The sequence below is a fragment of the Gymnoscopelus microlampas genome (assembly GCF_963454915.1).
Source record: "Gymnoscopelus microlampas genome assembly, chromosome: 18".
NCBI lineage: Eukaryota > Metazoa > Chordata > Actinopteri > Myctophiformes > Myctophidae > Gymnoscopelus > Gymnoscopelus microlampas.
The window spans coordinates 6,998,632-7,016,158 of NC_139955.1; the positions used below are offsets into that span (position 1 = coordinate 6,998,632).

Below are 17,527 nucleotides of genomic sequence, written 5' to 3' on the forward strand. Positions count from 1 at the left end.
GAAATACTCCAGTAAAGTAAGAAATACCTCAAAAATAGACTTAAGTACAGTACTTGAGTAAATGTACTTAGTTACTTTTACACCACTGCGTGCGCGTGCTCCTGAAATAACCGTACGCCGTGGTACCGCGTGCAATGAGCGACGCAACACTGAGTGTAGTGCCTCAGTAAACTAGGATCACAGTGCAGTATGCCCACGTCCAACTCGACACACATTGCAGCCCTGTGATTTCTTTTGTGAAAATGTGTTGGTACAAAAGGCCAATGTATCGGCTGATGTTAGCTCATTTACATTACACAGGCAACGGCATGTATAGTGCTAGCAGAGAGTGTAGCGTTAGTCAGAGCAAAATGTTAACCCTTTAAGACCTGAGGCAATTCTTTTAAAAAATCTAAATCCTAACAGTTTTTTGAAAAAAAGTATAAAAAATATTTTTTCACGATTTTTCAAAAATAGCAGATATACAAGCTCATAGCGCGGCACTCAGTGCCGCGCTATGAGCTTGTATATCTGCTATTTTTGAATAGCCAAAGACATCTAAAGTGACACAGATGCGTTCCAGGTATCAATGGGTTAAGTCAAAATGGCACTCATTCTCTGTACTGTACGTATTCGTCCATGTTTTACAAAGCGTTGAACCTGAGCCAGGCCATACATCAATGATAGCGATAATATCACACCCCATACAGTGGTGGAAAAAGTACTCACATTTTGTACTTGAGTAAAAGTATCAATACTGCAACGTAGAAATACTCTGTGACAAGTAAAAGTCCAGAATTAAAAATTGACTTGTGTAAAAGTGCAATAGTATTGGAATCAACATGTAGCTGAAGTACCAAAGGTACTCATTATGCAGAAATCATTTATGTTTTCAAAATGTAAATGCATTTTGAAAATAGCAGATCTACAAGCTCACAATGCGTCGCACGCATTGTGAGCTCGTAGATCAGCTATTTTCAAATGGCCGAAATATACAGTATATAGGGCTGAAGTGGGTAATGCATGTTCTGTAATAATAATCTAAATCCAGAAAGTAACTAGTAACTAAAGTTTTCAAATAGTTGTAGTGGAGTAAAAGTACAATATTTGCCTCTGAGGTGTAGTGGAGTAGAAGTAAATACTCCGGTAAAGTAAATATACCTCAAAACGTTACTTAAGTGCATACAGTACTTGAATAAATGTACTTAGCAGTACACAGCTGTAAACCAGCAACAACAACCAACACAGGTATCTGATCGGTATTCTGCATTCACCAACACGCAAGTTCAAGTATTGGAATCGGTATCTGGAAGGAAATAATCAGAACTCTAATTTAAATGCTGCATTATACCCACGGTTGTGGGTATAGCAGATATACAAGCTCAAAATATAAATATAAATATCAGATCTACAAGCTCATAGCACGGCACCGAGTGCCGCGCTATGAGCTTGTAGATCTGCTATTTATTTATTTTAAACGGGGTGCCGTGATTTTCAGTGATTCCCCCCCCCCCCTAAAAAGTGTACAGAAAGTGTTAAAATTATGTTTGTATGTGGACACGCCTCCAGTTCATTAAGTATACCTGGTTCTCACCTTAGCACCTCCTCCACCACCTTAGCACCACCCACCTGTCCTAGTCCCTTCTCCTCCTCATGCCCACACCTGTTGTGTTATGATAATAATAAGGGGCAGGGTATAATTTTACTGAAGTGCTGTTTCTCTATTGGCACGTTTGACCCTCAAGGTGTCAGCCTCCAGGAAGAAACTCAAAATAGTCAGAGAAGACATAAAACACCATAAGAACACCACCAGGGGGCTTAATGAAGTTCTATCAACCTCATAGACACATGAAAAACAGAAAAAGTGCAAAACCACGGCACCACCTCTTTAAATCTTGAAAATGTGTGCAAATATATGTGTATACATTTAAAAAACAACTGGCCTCAGGTGTGAATGGGTTCATGTTCAGCAAGGAGTTCACCACCGGTGGGCAAATCGATGCGCCGCACATCAACACTGTGGCTACTAATGCCTAAACGAAGAGGGAGTTTAGTTGGACATAGCACTGTTTCTCGGCATGGGGTCTCTAACCTGGGCACCCCCAGGGACCCTAGCTTGAGGAGTTATAGGCCTGCAACTCCGAGTGTGCACAAACGGGACCAAACGCACCCTCGTGGGTCCATTTGGTTCCATTTGTACGCTCTCAGAGTTAAATGAACGCTGAGGATTTTACAAAAGAGACAGAAGAGATGAAATATAATCATATCAAATGGGGGTCTGTGCAGGGTTGCCAGATCTGCTTATTATAATTCCCCCGTAAGATTTTATTTGAAAATAGCTGATCTACAAGCTCACAACGCGTCGCATCGCGACGCGTTGTGAGCTTGTAGATCGGCTATTTTCAAATGGCTGATGTATATGTTAAAGTGCTCGTGTGGCCCATAGCCGCTTCTTTTGGGCTGGTTTTCCTAGACCTGGTTGCTTGTTTCTCTCACAGAATCTGGCAACACTGGGTCTGTGGCCCTAATGCATATCAAACTGGGGGCTCTTCAAATGAAAAAAGAATCATTCGCATGGAAAAATAATGAACAAACAGAGGAGAAGAATTCAGAAGGCTTGCGAGAGATTCGGGAGAGCGAGGCGGAGCTCGCATCATTTCTGCTGTACTAGACCATGATGAGGTTAGTGGGCAAACAGGGTGGGAGGGGGCTCTGAACGTTGCAACCGGAGTCGCAAACCGACACATTATTATTAACATCAAAAGGAAAAGGTTCTCTCACCGATCACTGTGATGATACTGCATTTAACCCATTAAGACCGGGAACGCATCTGCGTCACGTTTAGATTTCTTTGGGGCTATTCAAAAATGGCAGATCTACAAGCTCGATCTTGCTATTTTTGAAAAATCTTGAAAATGTGTGCAAATCTTTGAATGTGTACAGTATGTTTTTTAAAGCAAGCATTTTTTTTTACTCAAATCTTTGCCTCTGGGGGTCCCTGGAACAAAATATTTTGAGATGGGGGGGTCCACAGCTAAAAACATAATTTTGGCGCTTCTTGACATGAAAAAGTTTGAGAAACACTGATATTATAGCAGCAACACACAGTAAGTGTTTAAAAAAAACTGTTAGGATTTAGGAGACATTTGTAGAATCCCCCAGAAGCAAAGATTTGAGTAAAAAAATGTTTTGCTTCAAAAACATATATATTCAAAGATTTGCACACATTTTCACGATTTTTCAAAAATAGCCCAAATAAATCTAAAATGACACGACACAGATGCGTCCCCTGGATTGAATGGGTTAACAACATGCTTACACTTTTTTCGCACCACTCAACCAGGCAGCGACGTCACATTATTTTTTTCACAAGTGTGTCAGCAGCATCATTAAAAGGCTCACACGCCTTCTAACGTTGTATGTTTAAAAGGCAGTTCAGAGACAGTTCTTGACGGAGACGCTAAGACAACGGCAGCACAAAAAAAAAGAAGAAGACAGAAACGGGGCCAGGTCTCCCATAGGAACCCCCCCCCTCCCCCCCTCCCTTCCATTTGCTAAAGCTCCCGTCTGCCCATGGAACTTAATTAGATTCTGATATCTTAGCCTCTTTTTCTCTTACGCTCGCCTTCGTCTTCAACACGCGTGAAATTGCGCCGCCGTTATCTATCATTTATTTACTCATTTGCTCATATTGTTTTCCCGCGGACATCCGCGTTTTGGGGGCATAAGCAGCCCTGCTGCGTGCGATCACAAGGCCCTACTACTTCGTCTCCTCCCCCCCCCCCTGGTCGGCCTTGTCGGTCGGTCGGTCGGTCGGTCGGTCGGTCGGTCAGGCAGGCGAGGCCCACCTCCTCTGCAGGTCTGAGCGCCGGCAACTCATTTGCTGCCGCTGGTCGGGGGGAGCTATGGATTTTTTTTCCTCCTTCCTCCCTCCCCCTTCCACCCAATGACAGCACAGTGAGGTGCTATGAGGGCTGGGTGCTAATGAGCTGACTCTGCAGACCAGGGGGGGAGATGCTGTGTGCAGCGCACGAGGGGGGGGGGGGGGGGAATCAGAGGACGGAGCGCCGGGGATCAGACGCTCTCTCTCTCTCTCTGTATGTGTGGCACCACGGAGCACCACCGGGGCAGCTGTGACCAACCGCCAAAGCCACGGCGGGGGGGGGGGGGGGGGGGGGACAGACACACACCAACTGAGTCACATCCACTCAGACAGGAAGTCTGCTATCTGCGAAAATTAGGCGAACCAGCGGGGCCACCGGCCAATCTGGGGCTTGTCGCCTCTCGTGACATCACAGCACGGTATCGTCCTCGGCCCGCCTTTCCTTAGCTCCCTTTTTTTTTTTTTTTTTGTCCATTGTGTTTGTGCTGATCCCGAGCAAATGAGTAAGGCTATAAAAAAAAAGGAGGTCATTCGCTGCATTCACCACAGATCAAACGCCAACTCTGTGGGACACTGGTACTGCATGCTGGGATGAATGGTAACCAGTCCAATAGGAAACACACATGCACACACACACGCGCACGCACACACACGGGGGCATGGAAAGTCCCAAGTGCTACTGGTGGTGAGAGGCAGACAGCATATTAATCGGTTATGGTGATTTAAGGCAAAAGCGTGAGCAATGGATTTTTCACGTGATCAAAGTAGTGTAAAAGATAAAGAAAAGCAGCAGGTTTTTTTTTGGTACAATGCGGGGCCTTCGCCTCCCTCTGTTGTTCTGCAGCACAGCAACATGAAAAGCCTCCCACACCGGAGTCCTTGACACAGTGCTTGTGTAATTGGTTATGTTTTCTTTTTTCGAAGGGCCAAGCGTTTTCAAAAAGACTGTGTCATGGCATTCGGTGCGTTCGCCGCGTTGCCAAGGTAACTCGTTTTATGCCACAAAACTCTCCGTCTCTGGCGCTGACATCTCTCACTGCCTCCATGTTGCTTTGGAAAAACAGTTATCACAGCAAGATCAACGGCTAACGCGATTGGACCTTCGTCGTATATATTTGCATTTACCACCACCCAGCCTGAATAAACAAAACAAGAGCGGATTGAGCCAAGTAGGCCAAGGATTGAAAAGAAAAATCTAAAAGAAAACCATGCCAACTGGAAGAGTACGTGTTTGCACATGTTAGAAGCAGTCACGATTTCAACTGGGGGACTTGGTGAAGTGGAATGGACAAAAGAAAGCAGGGCCCTATTCTAGTTGGACAGGGGGGGGGCTTTATTCATTTAGCCGTATCAGCCCTCCGGGCTACGTGATCCCTTTTGGTGAGGGTTTTTTTTTTTTTTTTTGTGTGCCGAGTTTGCCATGAATAATTCTAGCCCACTCTGCACATGTGGAGCTCTTTCTGGAATATGGGACTAAAATAGAAACTGCACTTACACGCATGGGTGACCGAGAAGCTGTTGGACGACTCGAGGTTGTCAACATTGTAGGTCAGGTGGAAAGGCTTCTCCGTGGTGTTCTGGTTGGTGTTGTAGAGCTGGACGGCGAACCTGAAAGCGCTGTGCTCCTGCACCGTGGAACGCATGAAGAGACCCCCTGAAAGACAGCGACGACAACAACAACAAACACAAACACACACACGTTCATTTACCGTTTTGGTTTTGTGCGTGTAAGAACGGACTTAAAGCCCCAGCACTTAAATCGACTTGTGAGAAGGTGTATAACCCTAGGCCGGCGCTTCTCAAAGTGGGAGCTCCTTGAGGAGGGGGTTCCAGGGGGTCCCCAGATAAATGATGGATAGTTAGGAACCAAATGGACCCCTTGTGTGGTTGTAACTGAGAGTGCACAAATGGAACCCCTTGTGTGGTTGTAACTCTGAGAGTACAAATGGAACCAAATGGACCGGTTCCATTTGTACACTCTCAGAGCTATGGCGGTCTGTGGTCTAATGCAGGGGTTCTCAAAGTGGGGTCCGGGGACCCCCATGACCCTATATCAGCTATTTTTTCCCCCAAAACATAAAAAAATGTATATTTCTAACACCACAAATCTTGTATGGGGGCCTTCAGATGGGGGTCCGCGGCCAAATACACATCAATTTAGGGGTCCATGGCATGAAAAAGTTGGAGAACCACTGACCTAATTTAGGCGACTGTAGGATGAGCATCGCTTATTAAAAAAAAGGCAATACACAGAGATCCTCGATTACAGTTTTAGAAACAGACAGTCCAATGCGTAAAAACTGCTAAAGTGTTGTTGAGGATGAGAGGAGAGCTTGGTGGAGGAGCCACTGATGATGATCGCGTCCTACATGCACTTATGATGACGCGCTGCAGTTGTTCCATAGAAGACATTAAAAATGATACATCGAACACGTCTTTTTTTTTTCCCTCTACACCTATAGCCTCTTTTCCAAAAATAGCCGATCTGCTTTTTTCGGCTAATGTTTCCCTCAGAAAAGGAATTGTAGGGTTCATGTGGTTAATGTAAAGAAACTAAATCCTATATCACACAAGGATTTGGCGGACCCCCTATAGTAGCTCTGAGGCCCCCCTAGGGGTCCCGGACCCCCTGTTGAAGACCCCTGGTCTAGGATGAATATAGTTTCGAGGAGTCGGTGCGTTTTGTTCGCGACAATAGACCCGATCGAAAGTCTCTTTATCAGTATGGCAGATATCAGCTCCGCGCTCCGGATAGCGTTGAATCTCTCTCTCTCTCTCTCTCTCTCTCTGGGATCGATGCTTTTTGATTTTTTTGTTGTTGAAATGTTGCCATTTTAAACATGTTTAAAAAGCACAGAATGCAAAACGGCTTACCTATGTTGATCTGATTGGGAAATCCCGCGAACGATCTGCCAAAAAGCCAGAGCAGAAACAGACAGACCACGCTTTGTGCCATCATCATGATATTCTCTCTCTCTTCCAGAAGAACCTGTGTTATTAAACTCCTCTCAAAAGGGACCGTTACTTAAGGACAGATCGCATGCATGCAGACCGGCTGGACTGGACGGACGGACGATGGAAAATCCGCTGGATGGATGGTGGTCGCTCACAGTGCGCCAATTAGCTTCGTGGAGGTGCAGCCCCCGAGTCAGGCTGCAGCTTTCTGTTTTTACCAACTGAGAGCAAAGCACAGAGAGAGAGAGAGAGAGAGAGAGAGAGAGAGAGAGAGAGAGAGAGAGAGAGGCAATGGCAGAGTGGGGAAGGACTAAGAGAGAGAGAGAGAGAGAGAGAGAGAGAGAGAGAGAGAGAGAGAGAGAGAGAGAGAGAGAGAGAGACAAGGGAAGAGTGAGGAAGGAGAGAGAGAGAGAGAGAGAGAGAGAGAGAGAGAGAGAGAGAGAGAGAGAGAGAGAGAGAGGCAATGGCAGAGTGGGGAAGGAGAGAGAGGGAGAGAGAGAGAGAGAGAGAGAGAGAGAGGCAATGGCAGAGTGTGGAAGGGAGAGAGAGAGAGAGAGAGAGAGAGAGAGAGAGAGAGAGGAGCAAGAGGCAAGGGAAGAGAGGGGAAGGAGAGAGAGAGAGAGAGAGAGAGAGAAAGAGAGGGGGCAAGGGGAGAGGAGAGAGAAAGCGAGGGGCAATGAGAGAGAGAGAGGGGGGGCAATGAGAGAGAGAGGGGGGGGGCAAGGGGAGAGGAGAGAGAGAGGAGAGAGAGAGAGTCTCTTATCCCAAAGATGGTGGTGGTGGTGGGGAAGGGAACTGATCTGAACTCAGATTGGAGCAGTGGGCAGCGGGCCAATGTTGATCAAACTTGATCTGACATTAAATTAAAAAGCCTAGAGTAGCCTGGCTGCTGGGTTACAACGCCGAGGAATCACGCGCTGCACTTGTCAATATTAGCCAGTGGTGGGGAAAAAGTACTCACATTTTTTACTTAAGTAAAAGTATCAATACTGCAATAAGTACTCCGGCCGTTGCAACTTGCAAGTAATAGTCCGGAATTTAAAATGTACTGAGTAAAAGTACTCCTTATGCAGAATGTCCCATTTCACAAGTTTTCAAATGTCTAAAATGTCTAAAGATCTTTTGAAAATAGCAGATCTACAAGCTCACAATGCCTGTAGATCGGGTATTTTCAAATGGTTGAAATGTATAGGCCTGAAGTGATTAATGTATGTTTTGTAATAATGATCAAAATCTACAAAGTAACTAGTAACTAAAGTGTTCAAATAATTGTAGTGGAGTAAAAGTACAATATTGCCTCTGAGATGTAGTCGAGTAGCAGTGAAAGGAAAGAAAATTGGAAATACTCCAGTAAAGTAAAAGTACCTCAAAATTGTACTTAAGTACAGTACTTGAGTAAATGTACTTAGGTACTTTACACTGACATTAGCCTACTGTGGAAAGGATCAATGCAAACACTGCAATCTCAAGGCGCACCAATGATTCTGAATAGGCTCTCTATAGCACTTCCAGCTGCTACATATGTGCATGCCATTTCATACAACTGGCTTGTCGAGTTTCCACGGACACCAGGGCGACACAAAAGCCATATCACAGAGTATATTCAGTGCTGGAATAATATGCCTCTCTTGGGGAACCTTTTTTTTTCCTACAACACAATGTGTTCACATGCAGACAAAATCTGAAACTTTTTTTTTTAAGGTCAGGATGAGTGAGCAATGTCAGTCTGGAATAGGCTCTATTCACAGCAGCCATATTGTGAAGACATTCACAGGTGTTACCAATGATGCTAATCAAGACTCTGTTCCATTCTGGTCAAACAGAGTCAGGGTGCTGATATTGTGCATGTTGGCTCACTGGAAACACTCTGCTACACCAGTGGGTCTACAGTTGGGGTCCATGGACCCTCCCAAATGGCCCCTTACAGGTGTGTAACTCTGAGAGTGTACATGGTTCCATTTGTACACTCTCAGAGTTGTGGGGGTCGTGGAAACCACTGTGCTACACTAAATGGAACAGAGCCTTCATTAGTATCACTGGTAACACCTGTGAAGGAAGTGATAATATGGCTGCTGCAGCAGCCATATTGGGAATGAATTGGGCCCCTTCCTTACTTCCTTCACAGGTGTTACCAATGATACTAATTAAGGCTCTGTTCCATTTAGTGTGGCATAGTGGTTGTCATATTTTCAAGGACCCCCATAACTCTGAGTGTACAAATGCAACCAAATGGACCCTTACGGGTCCATTTGGTTGCATTTGTACACTCTCAGAGTTACACACCCACCATGAGGGGCCATTTGGGAACCAAAATGGAGTGTTTCTAGTGAGGCAACATGCACGATATCAGCACCCTGACCAGAATGGAACAGAGCCTTCATTAGTATCATTGGTAACACCTGTGAAGGAAGTAAGAAGAGGCCCAATTTCTTTCCAATATGGCTGCTGTGCATAGAGCCTATTGGCAAGCCTTACACAAACTACTAGACAGAGATATGGATGGAGAGAGAGAGAGAGAGAGAGAGAGAGAGAGAGAGAGAGAGAGAGAGAGAGAGAGAGAGAGAGAGAGAGAGAGAGAGAGAGAGAGAGAGAGAGAGAGTAGGGTAGAGCTATCCATGGTTCTGAAATGGATAGCAAATACTGAGGGGAAAAACTGAGTTGTTTCATACGGTTCCCCTGAAAATCTAAAAACAATAAAGCATTTTTACGACGCAGTTTTGCCAGTCTTTTGAGGATTTGTGATCGCAAACATGACACACTTATACCTACTTTTTAAACTATATAGCACAGCAAATATGACATCTGCCCCCTGTCTGGAATTATTTAAAGTTCCAGTAAGTTTATGCTCTGTCACTAATGCAACATCTATCATCCCTGTTATTCTGCCTAACAGAGAACAATTAAGGGATTACTGGCTCATTTATCGCCCTCTGCAAAGCTCTTCGAAAATTGAGTTTTTAATTGCATTGCAAATGGGCAAAGCTTGAGCTATTGATACCATGATAGACTGGGTTCCCTACTGTATGACTTGGGGTTGACGGTTTGGCCTGTTAAAAAACCCTTTAGTTTGAAAAGACACCAGTGCAAATAATTGGAAACGGCCATGATATTAATAATCAAGATTAATAGCTTAAATGTATTTTTTAATTATTTTTTTTTTCATCTCTGTATTCATTGTAATTCCACTTTGAACCTGGTGTCCCTATTTTGGGCATGTTAGGCTATTATATGATATTTTTGTCCTAACTGTTCGGGATTTTTTTTTATTGTTTTCAAAGAAATTCCAAATCAGTGAAAATAGATCACACATGTTGTGAGATTGTGAAATAGATCTTTTTTTTTTAATTTTATTTGTCTAAGTAATCATGGGCGCTACACTCCCTCTGCCAGCCTAGGGAGAGCCTAGAGCCGAGCTCGAATAGATATTACAGGGATAGTTCACCCCCAAAATGACTTTTGTTCACCCCACAGAGACTTGAATTCATGGATATTCTTTTGTTTTTGTCGCATTCCTAAGGCAATAATTTGATGACCGGCAATGGTTCCGGCAGGAGACGCAAAGAGTCTCCTTTGTGTCTCCTACCGGTCCGCTGGTCATTGGCTTAGGAATGCGACAAAAACTAAAAAATATATATTTTTTTCTAAATATGATATATAGAAAATAAAGTATTTTTTTGTGGTGAAATGTTTATTGGTAGCCTAGTTGTGTATTTGGTTTTGGATCCAGATGATTTTAGTCAGAGAGCATCACAGCAGGGACTGCAGAGTACTGAAGATTGAAGCTCTTCCTTCTTGGCAAAAGTATGAGAACGAATCCTCTATGGATTAGCAGTCACACTCTCTGGTTTGCAGTTATTTATCATGCCTAGCTCTGTTTATTAGCAAAAAAAACAATCTGACACATCCTGATGTTATCCTAATGTCAGATTTCATTTACTGACACCAGTGATTCATTAGGGCAGGGGTCTTCAACAGGGGGTCCGGGACCCCTAGGGGGTCCTCAGGCCTACTGTAGGGGGTCCGCCAAATCTTTGTGTGATAGTATTTAGTTTTTTACATTAACCACTTGAACCATAGAATTCCTTTTCTGAGGGGAACATTAGCCAAAAATAGCAGATCGGCTATTTTTGGCTAAGAGGTATAGGTGTAGAGGGGAAAAAAGAACAGACTAAGTAAAAAAAAACGTCTATCTGAAACACAATTGTATACAATATAGAGGGGGTCCCTGCTTCATCTCTCTCTCAGCTAGGGGGTCCTTGGCCTGAAAACGTAGACGACCCCTGGCATTAGGGATTGGTTTATGTGGTAGATGTGTGTGTGTGTGTGTGTGTGTGTGTGTGTGTGTGTGTGTGTGTGTGTGTGTGTGTGTGTGTGTGTGTGTGTGTGTGTGTGAGAGAGAGAGAGAGAGAGAGAAAGGCCTCGGGGGTGATAAGAAAGTAGAGATGAGCTCTGACCTGTTCTCATACCAGGTATAGCTCAGTGTGGGGTCCAGAATGTGCCAGATGCTCTTTGAAAACGGATCTTAAATCAGTAACAATGGATGTGGTGGGCCTTGTCCGCCTCACCGGGCATGTGTGTGTGTGATTGACGCGACAGATTTGGCGGGGGTAGAGCAGTGCTTCCCAAAGTGGCCCCCCAGGGGTCCTTGAGGGGGGGGGGAGGGGGGGGGGTCCAGCACAAAATGACTAGCAGCATAACCAACTAGAATCCCATTTTACTACTTTGGCTATATTTGACTATGTACAAGCTCACGACGCGTGAGCTTGTAGATCAGCTATTTAATTTCGAACGATTTTTGAGAAATTTTAAAACATTTGGAATACGTTTTGAAAGTTTGAAACGACACAAAATGTTGTCTTAACCCATTAAATTAAGACCTGGAACGCATCTGTGTCACTTTGGATTTCTTTGGATATTCAAAAATAGCAGATCTACAAGTATGATCTTGTAGATCTGCTATTTTTGAAAAATCTTGACTTTTTTTGTTGTTGACTTTTTTCAAAAAAAAACTGTTAGGATTTAGAAAACAATTTTAAGACTCGCCTCGGGTCTTAATGGGTTAAAAGGCACAAAATGTTTTCAGATAGGGGGGGGGGGTCTCTGCGGCCAAACGTAATATCAATCGGGCGGTCCCCTTGAAATGAAAACGTCTGTGAGAACCGCCGGCGTCGAGCCACTGAAATCAATGGTGTCAATCACGTCATGATGTGATATGAGCCAGTCATCAGGAGAGGGGGATTTCCTTTTCAAGAGGGATCAAAGCTGGTGCCAATACCCACAATTCACCAGGCCTCGGGGGACGCATCTGTGATGACACCACATCGATTGTCCAGTGTGGGGAATCACAGGCCTCAGCCCGTATGAGGGGTGGGTGATCTTTAATGACTGAAGCCAACATCAACCGAACGAATAATTTAATGCTCATCCTCCCATGTTGGTGCCGAGCCAAACTGCGAGAGCAGTGAAATCGTTTTGAAAAAGGAGAAGGATCTCCCTTTTGAATGCGCCAAACCTTATTGTGAACGGCAGTCGTTTCCGCCGTTGTTCAAAAGTGAGCCATTCCTTTTTTTTAAACGAGGCCAACGTCAAACCGTGAGATGTGCACATTCTAGAAGATAAGAGAATAGGGGTGCCGGCACCTAGACTGTTAAAGCGGGCTTGCTAAATTGCTGTATCAAACAATGTATTATTTGTCATTGCCTGGATCCTCTGAACTATGTATGAGAAGTCTGATTTAATTAGTAATTTACAGTGCATGCTGTTTCGCAGTATGAGCTAATCATCCAGCATTTCAAACTGAACCCATAAAGAAAATCATTATCAGCTACAAGGGGAGCCCAAGTACTCGAGATAAGGCCTTGTTATCATAGATACTAAATGTGATGAACTTGCTGCATTATTTGCAATTAGGAGCTTCCATCCGTGCTGTGCTATCTTATAAAGTCAACCTCTGCAGGAATTCAATTTTGTCTTGGGTATAAGGCGCATGGATACAATCTATAAGAAAACACAGATAATTATACGATACAGTATGCTGGTTGGCGGTAGCATTCTAAATGAAAAGATTGTAAAATAGATGAAAAGACGATGCCTTTTATCTGTAACTCACACGGAGATGATTAAAACTGAGGGCTTGGCTCTGAGCTGTTAGAGCCACACAGCAGCGAGAATTAATAAATTCACTCCTCTGCACTCTCTTTCAATCACAACAAGATGAGAGCTTAATCTTAGCTTTTTGTGAGGGAAGCAGTTGGAGCCGCATTTGTATTTCAAACAGTGTACGACCTGTGTTCAAACTGCATATTAAGAGGACTGGATCCAGGGTCGCTGGTGTGGTGTGGTCTAGTTTCATTGTGATTTTGGAGGAGAAACTGTTCTAAGAAAAGCACATTACTCACTGACACTTTGTATAGCCAACCCCTGGGTTTGCTGACACAGAACCAGGTGTTTGATCAAGTGCTTGAATTCTTAAATCTGGCACAGATTAAGACCGAGATTTAATCTGTATACATCCAAGCTGTGAGCGTTAATCCAACAATAATGACTTCAATTTAGAAAATAACTGCTGGTATGAGGGGTACTGTACATTCTGCAGGGTCTGCAAACAGACCCATTTCATAGCAGCCATTTTGATGGGTAAACACAGCTGAATGCGATAACATTAATTGTTATTGCGCGGCAGCACGGATAGCTCATTTAACTTCATGCAGGCCCACAGAAACACCTTAATGAAACATACTGTATAACAATCAACGTTATTACCTTCAGCTGCATTTACCCATCAAAATGCCTGCTGTGAAAGGGGTCCATTTGAGCACTAATTGCTTTGTCATGTCAGAGATCTTTGTACTCTCCCCTTGCCTTGTACTAAAGAAAGAATGATTTACTAATTTGGACCTGGTGTCCCTATTTTGGGCGAGAATTGTCAAAAATGCACAGGAATTCTCAATTTATTTTATAAGCGATATCACGCCCTTACAACGTGTGAATAGGGAAAGAAAAATAGTCAGCAAAAATCTGTTTCCATGTGTTTTTTTGCTGTTCAGACTTCACAAAAAAAATGCGACTCCTATATGGAGAGGCCACAAATCGCCTGGATTTGGGCTGCCAGTCTGAACAGGGCCAAAGAAAAACGAAAATAGCTATTAGCCCTATACGACGAATGATTAAGGGATGATTAAGATTGTTCCCGTCTCACACATAACATGTCTCGTACCTCAATCTTTTCTTTTCTTAGCAGGCAGTGAACTGTATCACACGGCCACAATTCAACCGTGTTCCTGCTGTACCCTGCAATCATAGAAATGGCCCCTATGGTGAAAGACATATAATGATAGGGGGCTGAATTAGTGTTGCTGGGAGGATACGCTTAAACAAGCCTTCTCGAGTCAGTGATATTTGGAGAGCTCTTCTAAGAGGCCGTCAGTGTTGGCCAGATGTTAGAGGCAGATAAGAGCTTCGGCTCCCACGGCACTCTTTATTCTATCTCTCAGCCTATGGAAGTGCGTGCGGGAAGGCCCTGGCACTAAGGAGAGAGTGGCACTTGAAGAGCCACTGTGGCAGAGTGTCATGGCAAGTATCGAAGAAGTGAATGTGGTCATGGGGGTGCAACAGTTAATCAAACTAATTATAATACAAAAGAATCAATAATGTAGCAAAAAATACAACAATGTACAGTACAAAATAGAGCTTAAGTGGTTATTAATCAGACTAATTGAATTTAGTCAGAATTTGTGTCGATTCGAAAATAATTCTCCCAAAAACATGCTTCTCGATTGTCCGATTAATACTCCCTCTCGATAGTTGCAGCCCTGCAATCTGGTAAAAGAAAACATGGTTCCCATGCATTGCATGTAAAACCATAGCCAATCTACCAGTTTGTAGATTGGGTCATTTTTAATTTAAAAAAAAAAGTGTCCTATAATGACATTGCTAAAGTAGGGACACCAGAAAGCGGTTACAAATCGGGAAACATCGGCCGCATAATTCCAATACCGACGTCATAAAAAAAAGTCAAATAATATATATGGAAACATATGGAGCACCGAAGTCTGACGTAATTTACACATTCTAGGTTTGTCTTCCTGGTTCGCGGTTTTCCACCCGCATTCTGAATCCCCATAGACATATTTAATATCGCGTCAAATAAGAACTGTGTTCCAAAAATAAACAAATGACCCCGGCGGTTTGACTCTTATGGATATGAAGCATCAACTGGCGGTGAGAAAACGCTAATGTTACTTCCGCCGAATGAGTTACATTTTCGCCAGAAACAGACTGTATCAAATATAAGTGACTGACTATCATAAACGATACAGAACCTCCTCCCTGACAATATCGCGGAGACAGTTTGTTTATTTTTGGACCACAATTCTTATATGGGACGATTCTATGATGACCCAATGTTATTCTCCATAGCGAAATTACTTTACGAACCTGGGGATGAACGAGTGACGTCAGGACTTCTGTACTCTATGGGCCTGGCTCTAATGAAAACACCCATGGTGTGTCGTGGGAAAGACGATGCGCCACGATACCCCCCCCCCCCCCCCCCCAGCTGCCCCCCCCCCCCGGTCTCACCATGTGAATATGGCCGTGTGTGTGGCATCGCAATCCCATCATGCGCTTTGGCTCTCAAGCAAACCCTCTTTGGCCTGAGTGTGACAGAGTCAGTGTTATCAGCTGCACAGCCTGACATACTTCACTCCGCTCCCCCGGGGGCTTCGCACAGCGGCACGTCATGTGACCTGCAGGCAGCCAGCCAGCCATCAGCCAGCGTAGAAGGAAGACATCTTCACCACGCGGGACACCCCTGATATACACGGAATATAGGCCGTCCGCGCTCAAAGGGGGGGGCGGCCAGTTCATATGCAGGGAATGTGTGCATAAACTACACATGGATGAATGTAAATATGCAATTATAAATTAGACGGTTACTGTGGACAGAGAGACAGACAAATATAAACTGTGTACGAACGTACACACACGTATTATTAAACGCATGTCCATATTTGTCCATATACTCAATCAGACCTCTGATTAAGCCTCGGGAACTCGCGGCGGATCGTCATTTACTACAACGGTGACAATACATGAAAACATATCTTCCACAGACACACACACACAGACATACCGTACCGCACAAACACACACAGACAATGTAACATCTCTAGATCTATCAGAGCACGCTTGTAGGCAGACGGGGGTAATATCAATCTATTCACCGCCATGCCTGAGCTTTAAGCTATTAGTAAAGAATCTGCCATCTACCAGGGGACAAATTGTGACCCGCGGAAACCCGCTGGAACTCAGTGTTGTTGACAACTGTTTCTGAGTCGCGACTATGGGCCTTATTACTGTAAATATCTTAGCACTTTTGGAGGTGCCCTATTAGAGTTAACAACTACATATGGTAGCTTTGAGACGCCGCTGGAAGCTCCTATATGTCTCCACAGGTCCGTAATTGGCTTTTGGTTCTGCTCAGCTCATTAGGAGCATCAAGCAGACCTCCTCTGCTCTCCTCATTGTGCTCGCTCTTACAGTCTCATTGGACAGGGGAGGAATCTGCCGGCTCTGCCCTAATCATCACACACCTCCAAAAGGAGTCTGATAACAGTGGTGGTAATCAAGTACATTTACTTGAGTATTGTACTTAAAAGGTAGGGTAAGTGATTTACTTTGGTTAAAATAAGTGTTAAATAGCTCTATATTGTGATAGTACTCATTTCTATGGAGTGTTTGTTCAGTAAAAGGAGTCTCCCATGTCTCTCCAGCTATTTATTAAACAGAAAATGCATTTTCAGTGCTCTCTCCTGATTGGCTTAAATGTTGTCACCTACCTGAACACGTACTATGTTCTGTTTACTAAAGAGCTGGAGAGACCCCTGTGACCGAACAAACACTCTGTAGCAATGATTACTATTAGAATATAGTACTTTAACCTTTTTAACAAAAAAATATATATACCAAAAAATATCACTTACCCTACCTTTAAGTGCATTTTTTTGGTAAATATTTGTACTTTACTTGAGTATGGGTTTTACTGGAAGCTTAATATCACTTTCATTCCACTACATTGCAAAGACATATATTGTAGTTTTGACTCGACTACATTTCTAGGCAGGGGCCCCCGGCCAGGACATTACACAAATATATTATGAATTAACCATTTACAAGCTCACAATGTGCTGTGATGCGACATGCTGTGAGCTTGTAGATCAGCTATTTTCACTATTTTTGAACATTTTATTTGTCTAAGTTTCAATACAGCAATGAATTGATATTAAAAAGGAATGTACTTTGCAATTTGTACTTTTGAAGCCAGCACTCCAGTACTTTAACTCAAGAACACATTTGACTGAGCGACTTTCACACGTAGTGTAGCAGAGTCATCTTTGACCAAGAGTATCTACACTTTGACTCAAGTACTGGGGTTATTGAGTAGCCTACTTTGTCCACCACGGTTTGATACAGTATAGTTAATGGGGGGCGACAATATGCTGCATCAAATGCAAGACAGCAGACAGACAGACAGACAGTAACAACCAGGCTTGCAGCCTATAATTTCCCCTCCCCCCATGGCCTCTGTTGCCAAATCCCAATAATTGGAGATGGGTGTTGACTGCCTCCGTGCTTAATTGGGAGGAAAACAAGCATGTTTCTATGGATAATGGGAGAGGTGAGACAAAATGGCTGTTGTAGCCAGCAATC

At 43.8% G+C, this 17,527-nt stretch overlaps 1 protein-coding gene across 6 annotated transcripts in view; it reads right to left on the bottom strand.

Annotated features, from left to right (window-relative positions):
* The window catches only part of gria3b (glutamate receptor, ionotropic, AMPA 3b), a 183,467-nt gene extending 176,614 nt beyond the window's left edge, over positions 1-6,853 (bottom strand). For all 6 annotated transcript variants that reach the window (XR_014602847.1, XM_084085967.1, XM_084085965.1 and 3 more), the window contains exons 1-2: positions 6,737-6,853; positions 5,358-5,516 (exon numbers count right to left, since the gene is read on the bottom strand). Coding sequence is in view for 5 of the 6 variants with exons in the window: in XM_084085967.1 (XP_083942093.1) it covers positions 5,358-5,516; positions 6,737-6,824 (247 nt within the window). In the remaining variant the exon portion in view is untranslated. The remainder of the gene's footprint in view (positions 1-5,357; positions 5,517-6,736) is intronic.
* Between the last annotated feature and the right edge of the window lie 10,674 nt (positions 6,854-17,527).